General features: G+C 41.8%; 2 protein-coding genes across 8 annotated transcripts in view; one reads left to right on the top strand and one right to left on the bottom strand.

Annotated features, from left to right (window-relative positions):
• The first annotated feature begins 589 nt into the window (after nucleotides 1–589).
• LOC122879877 (aryl-hydrocarbon-interacting protein-like 1) lies at nucleotides 590–9406 on the top strand. Of its 6 annotated transcripts, XM_044204379.1 has the most exons (9): nucleotides 590–759; nucleotides 2059–2238; nucleotides 2612–2800; nucleotides 3630–3806; nucleotides 4430–4571; nucleotides 7481–8052; nucleotides 8167–8274; nucleotides 8734–8878; nucleotides 9116–9406. In XM_044204379.1, the coding sequence occupies exons 1-9, from the start codon at nucleotides 664–666 to the stop codon at nucleotides 9151–9153; spliced, it is 1647 nt and encodes a 548-aa protein (XP_044060314.1). In that variant the 5' UTR covers nucleotides 590–663; the 3' UTR covers nucleotides 9154–9406. The 6 variants fall into 6 exon arrangements, with proteins under 6 accessions (XP_044060314.1, XP_044060316.1, XP_044060315.1 ...); XM_044204381.1 differs by lacking the exon at nucleotides 8167–8274 and having other exon boundaries at nucleotides 8737–8878; XM_044204380.1 differs by lacking the exon at nucleotides 8167–8274.
• A 1088-nt stretch (nucleotides 9407–10494) lies between these two features.
• Nucleotides 10495–16473, bottom strand: part of drp2 (dystrophin related protein 2) — a 76141-nt gene continuing 70162 nt past the window's right edge. For both annotated transcript variants that reach the window (XM_044204371.1, XM_044204372.1), the window contains exons 22-24: nucleotides 14466–14583; nucleotides 14242–14328; nucleotides 10495–13811 (exon numbers count right to left, since the gene is read on the bottom strand). In XM_044204371.1, coding sequence (XP_044060306.1) covers nucleotides 13792–13811; nucleotides 14242–14328; nucleotides 14466–14583 — 225 coding nt within the window. In that variant the 3' untranslated portion in view covers nucleotides 10495–13791. The remainder of the gene's footprint in view (nucleotides 13812–14241; nucleotides 14329–14465; nucleotides 14584–16473) is intronic.

Raw genomic sequence — 16473 nt, 5'->3', positions numbered from 1 at the left:
GTATCTCACACGTGAAGATTTGCTGCTTTCTTTTGTCTTGTGTGATCATGAATTGACTGTCTTTAGGTTTTGGACTGTTGGTCAGACAAAACAAGCAATTTGATGACATAGCCTTCTTCAGGTTGGTGATGGCACTTTCTGACATTTGATGGACCAAACTTTTAATAGAGAAAGTAAGCGGTAGATTAATGAAAATAACTGACAGTCCTAGTTCAAAGTAGTTACTGTACTGTTAAAGGGCCTCTTCCTGTCCACTCTCCTATGTGATGTAGAGGCCTACCACCGTGGCCGGACAGCTGCGTCACTAAACCATCATCACGTCACCAGATTACTGTCCTTCCAGAATGATCTTGACTTGTTCGAGAGTTATCTGGGCCTTTCTCGTCCACATGATCCCGGGCCCGGTGGTCCTCCCTGCCTCTCCTGCTCCTTCCTGCAGGGATTGCCCCACCAATCGCCGGGGAAGGCGAGAGATTAGCTCCTCAGATTAAAGTGTCCACCTCCAAACCCTTCCTAATCCTGCCATCTGTCAGAGAGCAGATAACCAGCCAAGACTCTCTCCACTAGGCTAATTAGGAAGCCAGAAGAACACAGACCTAGAGAGGAAAAATAAATCTCAAAACACACACTTTTCTGTCTGGTACTGCTCAAGGCAGAGTGACAATGGAGGAGACATACCTTCTGAACCATCCAGGAGTCAGGAAGAAGATCCTGGCTGGAGGCACAGGACCGCTGCCACACTTTCCACCTGGGACAAAGGTAGCAAGTCACTGTTAACTTGATAATCTAAAAAATACTAGATTCAAATAATAATAGGAAATGATTCCTTGCCTAATTACCTTTATGATGTAATTATTAATAATGTTCCACAGGAAAAAAATCTATTTTTAGCCATGTGTTGCATTGCCCGCTTTAATTAGATGAAACTGATGAATTATTCATGAAGTGAGGAAATTTATTCTGTATCTGGCACTTACACACAGAGCAAACATTTGGTCAACCAAATTGCAACATGTTTCTTGGCACTGTGTCTGTGTTGCTGTTCATCCACTGATCCGCTGGTCGCCGACTTTTTTCCCTTCCTAGTCAAATCCAGCCATATGGCACCGAGCCTGGACTGTGACAAACATTTTCCGTGACAATGTCGGCATGAATTTCCATTTACCTGTGTGTCTGTATTACAGTGTGTGTGTGTGTGTGTTCCATCCCAGGTGAGGTGATTCCCAGTTGCTCACAGTTATCACACCATTATACACAAGCTGTCAAGATATAAATAGAAGGTTACATGGAGCCAACGTAATTTTACAGTCAGTGATGGCAAAGGCTTTGTAAATCTTTCACATGCACACAAACAGATGGAACACATAAGGAAAACCAGCATGTCTGTGTTAGACAAGAAGTGGCTGAAAGATATAACAGCATTCAGTCAAATTCAACTTTTTGAAAATGTATATATCAAGCTTTAAAAAACACCTGCACACAAGTTGACAAATAGTTTAATCTATTGTATTTATGTATGTATTATGTATCTATGTCAGACATACAAAACATGGTAAAGAAAAGGAAAGAAGACAACATACAAATATGTATACACATACTATACATGTATACATATACTATACGTACATGTACATTTAAAAAATCAAAGGCAACAATTCCTCATTGGATGTTATTTAAAAGTGTGAAGAAAAAGATGGTATATTTTTGTTATCTGTACACTAAAAATACAACTTCTGTTTTTTGGAAAAACCTACAAAAACCATCTCTTAGCCAGTGAGTAAAAGGTCTTTTAAGTTCTCTCTCAATTGACAAATTAACATTTTAAATATATGTGAAATCCAAGGTCTTTATAAAGATGTGGGGATGATTCATGAAAAACAATCTCACAGAGGATTCATCAATACAAGAACTCTATTTAAAGTATAAAGTATGGACAAACTGTACACAATTATCAGATTTTGTATGTATTTTTAAAGTATATTTTATTGACAAATAGTGTCATTCATTAATCTCCACCCTCTAACTCTTCCTGTCCTCTGTTCCTTCCTTCCATCCCAGCTGGTTTTCCATTTCCAGACGCTGCTGGACAACTTTGAGCGAACGGTCATCGATGACAGTCGACTGGCTGGCAGGCCAGCTGAGATCTTTGTCGGAAAGATGTTCAAGATGGAAGTCTGGGAGACCCTGCTGATGTCCATGAGGATTGGAGAGGTGGCTGAGTTCTGGTGCGATGCCACTGTGAGTTGAACTGCAGACTTCACACACGCACATATACACAGAGATATTATGCTCCTAAAACAGTTCCTAATAAGTGTTCATAAGTGAGAAAGGGAAGTGTGGGCTCATTATGATGCACATCAATCAACCCTCTGAAGCCTCCTACATGCTCAGTATTATAAACACAAACAGAGCAATCTATTTGTGCAAATTTTAGTGTTTCTCTTCTGGAGAGAAATGTAATTTGCAAGTAAAATTGTGGCCATTTCTTGTGTTTTCCTGGTAGGATTGATTGGCACAGGCTGGTAGCACCAGGGGGTTAGCATGATTAAGTGCTTCTACGTCTTGTTGCAGACCTGTTGTTTATGTTTTTGTTGATGAGTTAATTTTGCAGCACACAGGCTTGTACCCCATCGTGTCCAAGGGAATGAGGCTGATCTCTCAAGGAAAAGACCCCCTAGAGGGCCAGAGACACATGTGTGGCATGGGAAACATGTTCCACTATCACTCCACTGGTTTCCCAGAGCTGGATGAGCTAATGAGAACTCCTCAACCACTTATATTTATCATGGAGCTGTTGCAGGTAAGCACCAGTGGCAAAATACTGTATGTCACACTAGATAGCAGAAGACAGTGTATAACAATCAGCTGTCTTCTCATTTTTTCAATAAACATAATTTCTCAGATTTTAGCATCTGTAAACATAGGCTGACAGTAAGAAAAGACACATTTGCCTATTCATCCAACTTTCTTCTAGGATTGAGACACTCCTACACACTATTTTCTAAAATCCACTGACAGAAATGACAAAAGTGAAGTCCCACTCTGCCTAAAACATTCAGCTTTGAAATATTACAGTATCCAGAACAAGCTTGAAACCCACCAGGGGGTCTAGCAGTGGTAGCAGTAAATTAACATCTTCCCCCTTTCAGATAGCTTCACAATGCTTTTCTGCGCACAAGTTGACAACTTGTCAGTGGTGGAAGAAGTACTCAGATCCTTTACTTAAGTAAAAGCAGCAATACCACAAAATACAAAAAACTTTATCATTTTTATTGCATAACTTCAACCAAAGCAGGTCTAATCAGCAGCATAACTGAAAATGCCTGTGTGGTTATGCAGGGCCTTTAATTTCTAATAATGCGTCAAAGTAACTATAGCTGTCAAATAAATGTAGTGGAGTAAAAAGTATACATTTCCCTCTGAAATGTAGTAGAACAGTATAAAGTACCATAAACTGGAAATTAGAAATTGTATTTAAGTACAATTATTGAGTAAATGCACTTAGTTTCCTTCCACCACTGCAATTCTTTGTATATATTTAGTATTCACTTGTGTTTCCATCGTTGGAGTTTTTTTCCTTTTGATGTTTTTGTTCTGTAATGCTCTCCTCCTGCCCCTGCTGCTTCCAGGTGGGAGACCCCATGTCCTACCACAGAGAGTCGTGGATGATGGAAAAGGATGAGAAGCTGCAGACGGTGCCAATTCTCCACATGCAGGGCAATGCGCTGGTCAAGCAGAGACAATTCAAAGAGGCTGCCAGCAAGTACAAAGAGGCCGTGCTGCTGCTGAAAACAGTCCAGTCCAGAGTGAGTGAAGGATTAGGGAAGAAAGATGGGATGGAGGGAGCAAAATGAATGATGTACAGGCTTGTGAATTTTGAGGTTTTATCAGGATTTTAGGTTTTTGGGACATACAACACCGGCTCTTTTCCAGTGGGAAATTCCTGTTTTCCTGTTTTGCTCTGCTTCACTCTGTCCCTGATTACAGGCAGTAGGGTGGGAGGGCTGGCAAAGGAAAGAGGAGGGAGTGCTGTGGAGGGCTGTCTAGGAGGAGAGAGGGATGTAAGGATGGAGGAATACTTTTGGGAGAACAAGTTGCGTATGAGATGTTCTGATGAGAGAGTCTAGATTATTCTTTTGTGCGTGAGAGTGATTTTTGGCAGCTTTAGATATATTCACAAGTTTGATGTTGGAGGCTTACAGATAGTTGACCTGTCTGTAAACAGCTAGTTAATGCTCTGTTACGCAGAGATGATGCTTTTGATATTCTTCAGTGTCTCAAAGCCATGTCTGAATCTGTGTGAAAATATTTAAACCTACGGAGTTCAATTATTCAATTAAATCAATTATTAAAATATGTTTAGGAGATGCCAAGCAACATAGTAGCACTGATCATGTTCTTGTTCTTCCATCTGTGAATGTGTGTGTAGGAGATGCCGGGTGATATAGACTACATTAATTTGGGTCGAATGATCGTCCCCCTGGAGTTGAACTACTGTCAGTGTATGTTGGAGCTGGAGGAGTATTATGAAGTTATAGAGCACACCACTGAACTGCTGGAGAAACACAAAGGTAAATGCCTGTTTGGACTCTTTTGGATTGAATTGTACAAATTTATTCTGATTACTAATTAATCCTTGTTTTTGGCACTGAAACACATAAATTTACCTTTTCCAAAGAGAGTTGACTGAGTACACTTTTTCTTTTCCAGCGCCCCCTAGCTTGACATTCACACAGTTGCATCATTTTGCGATATATGCTTATTCGCTTTCTTGCCCAGAGTTAGATAAGACGATTGATACCACTCTCATGTCTGTCAGTTAAATATGAAGCAAAGCCAGGAGATGATTAGCTTAGCTTAGCATAACGACTTGAAGCAGCGGGAAACAGCTAGCTAGGCTCTGTCCAAATGTAAAAATTCAGATTACCAGCATCTCTAAAGCTATGGGGGGTTGGACAGAGCCAGGCTAGCTGTTTGTGCTTCCAGTCTTTTTGCTAAGCTAAGCTAATCGTCTCCTGGCTGTAAATTTACACAAAACTAGAGCCAGGATACGGTTAGCTCAGCTTAGCATGAAGACTGAAAGAAGGGGAAAATGGTTAGCCTAGCTGGCTCTGTCCAACCATAAAACTTATTGTTTTTACACTTTGGATTTGTACAGATTAAACAAACAAGATGTAACATGTTAGTAAGTGAGCTTTAGAGGTGGAGGCAGATTTTTGTTACCTTTAAAAGGAGCCAGACTAGCTGTGTCCCCCTAGTTGCTTTCAGTCTTTATGCTAAGCTAAGCTAATTGTCTCCTTGCTGTAGATGGATACCGCTCTTATGTCACTCCTTTAAATATGAAGCTACAGCCAGGAGACGGTTAACTTAACTTAGCATAACGCCTGGAAGCAGGTGGAAACAGCTTGCCTGCTCTTTGTACGGGTTAAACAAACAAGATATAATGTTTTAATTAGTGAGCTTTAGAGGTGCTAGTAGCCTTTTTTTTTAACCTTTCGACAGTGCCAGGTTTACTGTTTTCCCCAGCTTCCAGTCCTTATGCTAAACTACACTAACCATCTCCTGGCTTTCACATCATATCTAAAGGAGAGACATGAGAGTGGTAACAATTTTCTTATCTAACTCTCAACAAGAGAGCAAATAAGTGTATTTCCCAAAATGTCAAACTATTCTTTGTATTCAAGTACATGAAAAGCTGCTCAGTGATGAGTAAAATGAGGACTTGCACCCCAAGATATGAACACTGTGACAAACATTATTTTCAAAATGTTGTAAAAAGCTGACAGGTCAGAGTCTGATACCTGTGCCGGCTTTATTGTAGTGGCTGTTGCATGTGTATTCAGTGAGAGTGTGTGGTAGGGCTGAGGTTGACATTACTGAGGGTTTTACAGTTGGAGCAACCCTGGCTGGGAATTGTACTGTCAAACCCATGGCTACTCATATATTCCTAGAGGAGCTCACATGCTGGCACAGTCTCCACTTCAGAGCCTCACGAATTATGCCACAGAGGCAGTCTTTATTTTACTCTGTCCCTCAGACTGGATTTGCAGTTTTTTATTTGTGTGTGTGTGTGTAGCAGGAGGGAGTGTGTGCAGTTGTGAATGTGTGTGCCTGTATGATGTGTGTGCTCAAGCTTGCGTGGCAGGAGGAGGAAGGGTGTAAACTTGCTTGTGAGTGAGCACGAGAGAGAAACGGTATCGTGGAAATGATGGGCAGGAGTTTCTGAGCTCCACTGGCCCAATTTGAGCTCTGTCACCACAGAGCTGCAGCCCTCTCACAAGGCTTATAAGAATGATCCACCCTACAACCACATCACTCCCTTCTTCTCTTTTTCTCCTTTTCAGTGTCTTTAGTTTCCCTTTTCCGATCCTTTTCTAGCTGTACCTTCTGTTTCATTTCCCCTCTATTCACACTTTTGTCTCCTTTTCTTCTCCACTTTACTTGCATTCTTCTGCTTGGTGTTCCTCCTGTCATCAACATCATGTTGTCTGTATCAGTTCAAATCAGCCACTCTACTGCTGTTTTATCCCTTCAACCCAGTTGTGCTTTAGAAAAGCACCCAATGGTGGCTCACTGCAGTGTCTCTGCTTTTGCCAGAGGCGATAAAGAAATCTGTCTAAATGTTGGCTGAATGAAGATTTAGCATAGAGGGAAATTAAATGCAGAGGAACAGAAAAACTGAGCCATCAGTAGGCCAACTAAGCACATGAGCCTATTCTGCTGAAACAGAGGCATTATAGTGTGTTTGTGTGAGCATGTGTGTGTGCATGTCCGCACGTTTTAAAAGAATGTTTTGACATTTTAGGAAATACGCTTATTCACCTCTAGGCAGAGAATTAGATGAGAACACTGATACCACTCTCATGTGTGTCTGTTAAATATAAGGCTACAGCTTGCAGCGAGTTAGCTTAGCTTAGCACAAAGAGTGGAAACAGCTAGCCTGGCTCTGTCCAAAGGTAACAAAATCTAAATCTCACTAATTAACATGTTACATCTCATTTATTTAATCCAAACAAAAACGATAATTCACCGTTTTACGAGTTATGTGCCGGACTACTACTTGGCCTTGACAGCCCACAAAACGAAATTGTTGTACACTTTTTTTCTACAGATAAAACAAACAAGATATAACGTGTTAATTTGTGAGCTGTACAGCTGCTGGCTGTATCTTCATATTTAACAGACAGAAATGAGAGTGGTATCCATTATCATCTAAAGCGAATAAGCATATATCGCAAAATGTCAAACTTTTGCTTTAAGACGTAAGGCTTTAGTGAGGAATAATGCAGCATGTGTGCATTTTTGGCTTGGTTTGGTTTTGCAAACAGAAATACACATGACAGTACACACCTACACACTGTCCTAAATGCAGACGAATCACCGCTTCAGCAGACAGAGCAGGTTTGTTATTGAATATCTCTAGGTTAGACATTAATAACTATTTTTCTGTTGTGTTTTTTGTTGTTTTTCTGTTTCTCAGACTGTGTGAAGGGCTACTACAAGAGAGCCAAGGCCCACGCTGCCGTGTGGAATGAAAAGGAAGCCCGGAAAGACTTCAACATGGTGGCCCACCTGGACATCACTCTGGCCTCTCTTGTCAATCGAGAGATGAAGGCCCTGTCAGAGCTCATGAAGGAGAAGTACTGGGAGGAGAAGGAGAAATACTGGAACATGCTGGAGAAAAAGGAGAACAAAAATGAAGAGGAGGAAGACAAAGGAAAACAAGAAGACAGTGAAAGTGTGACCACAGAGAGTAAAGATGAAGTGGGGGAAGAAAAAGGTGAAGAAGAAGAAGTCCATAAAGAGGACCTCGGAGGAAATAAGGTTACACCAAATGAGGGAACAGGTAACGAAGAGGAACCGAGCTCTTCGAGATCCGAGATCGATCCAAATGCTTCCAATAAATCAGAGGGGAAGGGCTGGCAGCAGATGTTACGACTGGTCATGTTGCTGCAGAACGAAGGGAACTTTCTCATTAAAGAAAAACAATTTCAAGAGGCTTCTGCAAAGTTCAAGGAGGCCATAGAATATGTGGACGTCCTTCAGAATATGGTTAGTGTAATTGATTATATTAGTGGCGTTGTGTAAAAGCAAAGCAATAATGTAGTACTTTTATGGAAAATGAAATGTAAAACAAAACCTTTTGTGATGACAATGATTGTCCAGATGGACGTCAGGATTGATGCCGACCATCTTAACAGCCTCCAGTCCAAGCTATTCAGCGTGATGAATGGATTGAATGTGCCAGAAAGTCTTACAAAAGGATTGTGGCTGGTAAACTATAATCATCTGTCATTGTTGCTTTTTTATTGAAGAGCAGCTGTGGCATTGTAGGTATGCTGGCAAAATGAAGAGCAGAGAAAAGAGCGCTAAAAATAACAGCTATCCACAGAGATATCACTGTGCCAGCTCTCGCCTCAGCTTCTTTTCTCTTTCTTAAACTCCTTCACTTCTGCCACACTCCCGCCTTTCACACACAACACACTCCCTCTTCTTGTCCACCCACCCTCTTCCATCTTCATTTCTCCTCTCCTCTCCCTTTACCTCATCTTTTCATCTTCAGCATCCACTCTTCATCATTCCTCCAAACCCTTACATTTTCTTCTCTTTTTTTCATCACACGTTTTCATTCTTGTTTCATCTTTTCAACATTTCCTCTGACATCTATCACCACCACCTCCTCCACCCTCGCCATCCCACCTCCCACCCATCTTGTCCTCTCTGTGTACTCAGCAGGTGGATCAACAGGGCGAGGACTGGGAGTCACTGGAGAAAGTTCACCTTCCGCTGGCTCTCAATCTCAGCCAGTGCATGCTGGAGCTCAAACAATACCAGCAAGTGGTGGAGCTCAACAACAAGCTGCTGAAGAGGCATAAAGGTAATATATGTTAGTGTGAAGGATAAGTTTGAGGCAGGGGAGGAAACAAAAAGATGTATTTTGATATTGAAATAGGTACATGAGTATATATAAACATGCTTGGCTTTAGTCTTTTTTCCTTACACACCTTTATTTTTTAGCTTAAAAATATCAAGATCTGTTGCTAGTACAAATGCCTGGCCCTCAGCAAACGCCTGCCTTCACACTGCAACAATCCTTGATCTCTCTGTTTACCAGGGAAAGAAGGAACCAAACATTCACAACAGCATTGCTGAGTCTCTCTTTCGTTCCCCTGGCACCCACCCATGGACATCACAGTCAAAAATGAATTCATTGTTTTCTTTTTGTTTCTGCTATGACTGAATTATTTATAGTTGAGGCTGATGTGAAATGGTTGTTCTTATGCTTTCCTTTTCCCTTCATTTACTTCTCTCAAACTTTCTCCTACTTTCTGTCTCCTGTCTCACCACTGGATTCAGTGCAATTATTTCATCCTCCCTATAGTAGTTTATTTTACCTTAGACTTTTAGTTTTTTTAGTTTTACTGACCTCTCAGCCGATGTTTATTCTTGCTCTTTTTCTCCTTCTCCATAGGTAACGAGCACAGCCGCACGAGCACACGCCGCTTTGTGCAACGAGGATGAAGCTCGGAGGGACTTTGATATGGTGGAGAAATTGGACCCAAAGTTCAAACCCTTCGTCCGGCAGGAACTGAAAAAACTGTGTGAGAACATGCGCACCATGCACGCCCACCAGAATAAGACTTACTGGGATATGACGCAGGAGAAGTGGGGGCCTGGTGGAAGCAAGAAAAAGAGTGCAGCAAGAAAGAAGAACGTCAAATTTTCACAGAAAGCCACTGAGGAAAAAACTGAAGCAGATAAGAAGACAGAAGTCAGTAAGATAGAAAAAAAGGAAAGCTCAGAGAAACCCGCCCCTGCTGAGACAGAAGGAGTGGATGACGCAGAAACAGAGAAAAATCCAGATGTGAAAGCAGAGCAGAGTAATAAAGAGCTAGAGAGTGGGAGAGGAAGTGGAGAGGGCTTAGATGATGAAAATATGCAGAGTGTCGTGGTTCATGAGGACGGGCAGGGTGCACCAGATAATCGAGCGACAGATAAAGATAGCAATCCTGCGCCCACCAGCACAGGCAAAGATAATATAGTGAGCAAGAGATTGGTGAGCGATAAGGACAGAAAGAAGGTCAAATGCCAAACAAGTGCTGCACCAGGTCCAAGCAGAACAAGCCAAGAGAACAAAGCCACCAGGAAGCTAGGAAATGGTGTGTCTCAATCAGAATAGAGCAATAAGTTGGAATTGTCTTGTGCAGAGCTGAAGGAGCGCAGGGGAAGCTGAGGGCGGAGAGACAAATAGACCCTAAAACTGGGAAAGAACAGCAATATGGATGCAGAAAGTAAAACGGGGAAAGACAAGTGATAAACAGCCAAGCCTCAAGTCTCAATAGGAAATATTGATTATGCCACATACAAATCCAACTATAAACACAAGAAGAAAAATTAATATAAACAGCCGCATTTGGCACCATTCTTTAAGTTTCATTATTCAGTTCTCAAAGGGATAACTGCAGGCACATAAAACAAGCACAGGCAGACAAGGAGTTTGCCAAATACAAAGTTTTTATTTCTGTACACAAAGAGTAGAAAGCAGCCAGTAACCCACTTGTTATTACAGTAAAAAGCCTTTCTTCAGAAAACTTTTTATACAGATTAAAAACTCCAGAGAAAAGACAGCAAGAAGTGTTTGAGTGTGGGACAGTAACATCAAATCAAAACCATTAAACAATAAACATTTGAATGATTAATGAGGTATATTAATGGTGATTTAAAAAAAGAAACCTCCGTTCACCAGTAAGGTATGAGTGTGTGTATATATGTATTGGTGTTATTAACACCTTGTTTGAGGTTAGGTGATTCATTGCCCTGACGTGAGAGGTGACATACAAGCGCACATGTCCTTATTACAAGCTTAGATGCATGATAGTAAACATGGAGGGTGTGACACAAAGACAGGAGAGTAATGATCGGAGCTGTAAGCGTGTTGGCTGGCTACATGCAGTAACAGAAGTCTGGGGAGCGATAGCAGTGTCCTCTAAGCCTTTTTTCTTCAATCACACAGCTTCAGTCACACCACAGGGACCAGGGTATGTTTTAGTGTATATGAGGATTATAGGGAGCTACCACCAGTATAGAAATTTGAACATGGGTCAGACCACAGATGATCACACAGTTAAAGAGAGATGAGACTCGCTGTGTGACCACTTAGTGTATTTATTTCAGCTTTCCTCCTCTATATTGGCTTACAATAAACACTTTTAAAAAAGGCATCCCTATGGGGAATGCCTCACTGTTACATCATTTTGTGTACCCACATACCAAAGTATGGAGATAACAGTGTGAGGATGCCGGGTGATCATCAATCTGTAATGAGATGTGTGAATACACAATAAATAAATGTCTATGAATAAACATTGCTTGTCAGGGCCTTTTTTTTGTTTCACCCACGAGCCGAGCGGCTTCTCTTTCTTCTGACTTGTGAGAGCTTTGCTAATTCTTAAGCAATGCTGGTGTTGAGATGGATTCAACAGACGATAATGATTATCTTCAGCAGCTACACAGTGTCATGCTTCAGTGGAGGTGGAAGTGAAGAAGAGGGAAGTGGCACTCTCTCTTGCTTTCCTTAAGGCTATTAGCATTTGTATTATGAACGGCACATCACCTTTCCAAACCTGTGGTACTGCGTCCTTGGGGACAGTTCCCTAGCAACAGTATTAAAACTAACAGGCAGCGAGTGCTGAGGAGGATGGTGTCAAAATGTGAGCACTATGTGCTTGGAGGGGTAGCCCATAATGAATGCAGCAGATGAGTTTCAAACTCATGTATGTGAGGTCAGAGTGTCGTTTTAAGGATTAAGATGAATTCCTAACTGTGTATAGCTCTATATATATGTCTTTTCTGTGAGAATGAGGCGTATGATTGCCGAGAAACACACAGAGCCACAGCTCACTTGTTTCAGGCAATCTCTTGTCTTGCTTCTGGAGATTTTGCTGTGGCAGACACGTCAAAGTGGATCTCTCCCACCAGCCCTCGAGCAATAAATGGATTGTTTTTTTTCCACCTTTCCTCTCTTGTCTCTTAGATCTTTAGTCCCTCCAAGCACCCTCAGCATCATGGGTTCACCCATAAAAGCCCTATTTAGCTGGTTTCAATGAATGGATGCTCACGCGCTGTGATGCACACTTTTCTATTTTTCCTGTTACTCCAAATTAACCTCCGGCCTGTCCAGGGACTGACAGACACGGACACACAAAAGCACGCTTGATGTATCCTCTTTCCCTGAATGTAAAACATAACGGAGAAAAAAAAGCCCATAAATACTAACTAACGTTTTATATGGATTCAGTTTGGCTTTAAGGCATTAATTGACTGTGCTATGTTTAGAACAGAATGCACCCTCTGACCCTGATACGATGAGGGCAAAGTCGTTTCAACCACTCGTTTTTTTGTAAATCTAAAAGCAATCAAGTATGCATTAGCAAGGGAAAATGAGGCAAGCTACTGTTCTTTTCAAATCTACATGGAGAGGGGGGATTATTAAGAATAAAGTCAGTGTAGGACTGCGTTATGGTGGCTTGCCTTGTCCCCCCTGTAGTGTCTGGAATTGGCCTAGCAGAGAGAGAGAGAGCTTCAGCCTGGCAGCAATATCGCCTGGAGCTTCTTCCTTCTCTTTCTCTGCAGCAGAGAACACTAAGATTCCAGAGCGGATGTCTGCATGCTGATATTTATCGGCAGACATTTCCTCAACAAAACCCAATTTCAGTCACAATATAAATTGGCTCAAAACTGAGAGTTTATCTGAATCCCGCCAGCCAAAGAGATGAAATGGATCTCCATTTTTATGGAAGTGTATAAAGTCTGTATTTTCAGTGATGTAGCACAGCATGTTATTGATAATGCAGGGAGCCATTTGTGTATTTGTGCACGATGAGAGAGTGCATTGCAAATAGGGAGTATGGATGTAGCAGCATGTGTGTGCGCACATACGGTGAGTGCAAGTGGTTCTGTATGAGCATAAAGGGCTCACTTAGGGGAGGCGAGCAATGAGAGCGACAAGCAGTTTTAGAGGATTAGAGGAACACTGTGTGCATACAGAGGCGCTGTGCTAGCGGGCACTTTGGCTGTCTTAAATAAATCATGGATTTAACTGATGATGTGTCATTCTCACCAAGTAAATAAGCTCGTTGTGGGTGCTGTCATCTCCCTGACAATCTGTACCACGCAGCCACATGAAATGCAGTCAGCCCAGCCCTGATCTAGTTTACACTAGCAAGCTTTAACGCACCGCCTCCCTTCAAAAAATAAAATAACAACCATGATAACACATTCAAGGAGAAAAAACCCCACAAAGACTGAAGATAAAGGCATCCTGACAAAACAAGGGGATATTCGTCTTATTCCTTTTTGCATTTTTTAAAGTTCTTTTTATGGAAGGTCCAATTTGTGCTGTGGACTGATATAAAGCTTCACACCTCCGAACGACTACACAGATACTGGTAAGCACAGTGTCTTGGCTGGCACTTTTCCTTTACTTTAGTCTCTCCCTGACCTGCTGCTAACGTTAGTTTCCTTTGGCTCGTTAACATGGTGTCAGGCTGTGCCTGAAGTTACAAAGCACAGCCTGGCCAAACGGACATCAGCACAAGCCTTTAGCAGTTTGCATGAAAAAGGCTTTTAGTGCACAGAGTTCAAGAGGAGGGTTAGCTCTGGGTATCATAGCTGCTGCAGTGGTCACAGGGCCTGATGTATTGTGGCCTGACCTCAGCCGTATGGAGCTCCTCCCTCTGCCAACAGGCGTACTTTCAGGCTTTCACTCTGCTCCTCCAGGCCCACTCGGGGTTAGATGTGTGAGGTGGTGCCTGAAATTAGGAAATAGAAGAAGAGAAAAAAAGGAAAAGCTTTTATAATTTTGGGAACACATGCACAAGACTGAGAAAATTTTCTTGGCTATAACTAAGAAGGCTATAATTATGATAATCCCTTTCTTTGTTCAAGTTACAGGCTTTGGACTGCCCAGCAAATTACGTTTTAAATGCGACGGGACTGTTTGCAAAGTGTGTGACACTGACACTCTCTTTCTTTCTCTGTACTACTGTCTCTGTTTATCTTACTCCTCCTCTCTGCCATTTAATCTCCCTGTCCCTCCCCCCAACTATCGACCCACAGCAGTTCATATTTGCTCTCCTCTCCATCTCTCACTCTCCCGCGGGTGATGGAGGAGCAAAGAGTCCGTCTGTGAAGCGTGGCGCGCTACGGCTGCTACGATCTGTGCAGCCAAGACGAACATACCCGGTTCTGAAGGGAAGACGTTTCTCAGCTGCTCGATGACCTCCTGGAGCTGCAGCACCGTATCCTGTTCGTGCTCCATATCATCTCCTGACACACACACACACAAATTGTTATACCTTTATGAATGGTTAAGGGTGGGATGGGTGGTTGAGGATGCATGGTTTCACATTCAAAGTGTGTGCATGTGTCAAGCCCACATCTGAGCCTGGCTACACGTCACTGACCTGCTGCTTCAGTGTCAGTGGTCTCTCTGCTGGCCGGCTCCCCGTGGTGGCCCCCTCCAGACACAGGAGAAGACAGGGTTGACGGTTCTGACCCGTTGGCCTCCGAATCATCTTTGGGCTGTTTTTAGGAAAGACTGATTATCATTCAATCCAAATAATTGCTCATATCCATCATGTTTCAGGCTACAGAGTCATTTAGCCTTCACATAGTAATGAATGTGATAGTTAATGGCACTCAGCCAACAGTCCTCGCCTGGCATCTCTTAGCAGAAATATTTTTAAAAAGCCAATTTTGCCCAACAGCTGTTACACAAGACTATCAGGTTACTGTGATTTGTGCTTTGATAGACAGATACACACTGACAGAGGTGGGGGAAGGTATTAAATCACAATCAAAGATGCATAATGTAACTCTTGGGGATACTCCTAAATACCACATATATGCAACCCACCATCTTTTGTATTGTTTTTAGCAACACTGTAGCAATACTCAAGAGGTGAATAAGTTCAGTAGTTGCAGTGAAACTGGGGTGTCTGCAGAGACTGGGAGGAATTCATACATACACTTCCACAGACTACAAAGGCGGATTTTACTCATTTTATTTTTTGAGAACATGAAACTGTGATATTGGTCCTGGGAGAAAAGGAATTGAATTTTTTTTTACCCAGGAAATGTGTACCTCGCCCTACTCTGCCACACACTCTTTTCTCTTCAGTCTCAATTTCCAAGTCTTTGACCTGAAGAAGAAGCATCATGTCATGTTGCTTCTGAGCTCCCACTGCTAACATTTTACACTTGCTTATAGTAACCCAGTAACTGTGTGTATCAGCCCCCACTCTCCTATCCATCTTTTTCTCAAATCTATCCTTTAGACTGCAGTAAATCCTTTTATATTACGCTCAAGAGTGTCTTAAGGCTTATCCCCTTTCTTAACTCTTTCTATACTGTACTTTTTGCACTCCCACTACTGGTATTTCCATCTTGCAATGTCATATCTTCAAAGTTCAAATTTTACATTTTTACAGTTGTCATTTTACATATTTTTAACATGTACCTTCTTTGCCTTTTTGCACTTTAAGAATGAATGTACTGTGCTAGCTGATGCATGCACTGTGATGCATACAAATGTTTAAAACCATTGAACTTCAATGTGTCTGTCTGTGCCCCTTACTCAAACTGCAGCTACAGTTCAGTTACATGTTAAAAATACAGCTGATGTAGTTAACCAGAGTCCCCTAATAGAGCGGATGCTGTGGACACACTGGTCACTGTAGGGATCAAACATGTGACCTTCAGTGTTTAAAGTTACAAAGTGCTTTACAGTAAAAACAAAGAATAAAAGTAAATAAAATTCAAAACATAACAGAAATTAAAGAATTCTCACAAGAATTAAATTATTTAAACAATTACAACAAATACTATTAGTTAAGAAAAGCCTTAAGATAAAAGTGAGTTTTAAGAAGAGATTTAAAGGGAGGATACTGAGATCCCAAGCAGGGAGGTCCACAGCTGAGGGGCCCGGACACTTTAAGTAATAAGTCGAGATTTTGGAACCATTAGTAGGACCTTGCTGGAGGATCTCAAGCAGCGATCAGGCTCATAGGGAATTAGCAGATCACAGATATAGGCAGGAGTCTGACCATGTAAGGCTTTAAAAATGGGCAGTAAAAGCTTAAAATCTATTTGAAACTCACAGGTAACCAGTAAACAGCAGCAAGGATTTGTTCTTGATATGGTTGCTTCTCTTAGAACGTGTTAAAACCCTGGTAGTCACATTTTTGTACAAGTTGCAGTCTTTAGATGTTTTGCCTGCTTCGACCAGAATAAAGTGTGTTGCAATATTCAAGTCTGGAGGAGATAAAAGCATGACCTTCTCTGGATCTGCAAATGAAAGGAACAGCCTAATCTTGGTTAAATGTCTCAGTTGGACAAAGCAGTACTGCACCACTTTAGCCAACTGAGCATCAAAAGACAACTCTGAGTCAAGCATTACACCTAGTTTATGGC

Source organism: Siniperca chuatsi, linkage group LG8, assembly GCF_020085105.1.
Source record: "Siniperca chuatsi isolate FFG_IHB_CAS linkage group LG8, ASM2008510v1, whole genome shotgun sequence".
NCBI classification, from domain to species: Eukaryota; Metazoa; Chordata; class Actinopteri; order Centrarchiformes; family Sinipercidae; genus Siniperca; species Siniperca chuatsi.
The sequence above is the reverse complement of the archived record's forward strand: the minus strand, read 5'-3'. Positions and strand labels throughout refer to the sequence as shown.

Excerpts from the sequence above, each read along its gene's own strand:
- LOC122879877 (XM_044204377.1), top strand. The coding sequence starts at position 664 with ATGGAGGAGACATACCTTCTGAACCATCCAGGAGTCAGGAAGAAGATC. Across the intron at positions 2,801-3,629 it reads TTATCATGGAGCTGTTGCAG|GTGGGAGACCCCATGTCCTA; the intron begins GTAAGCACCAGT and ends TGCTGCTTCCAG. Across the intron at positions 8,053-8,563 it reads TGGACGTCCTTCAGAATATG|CATCCACTCTTCATCATTCC; the intron begins GTTAGTGTAATT and ends TTTCATCTTCAG.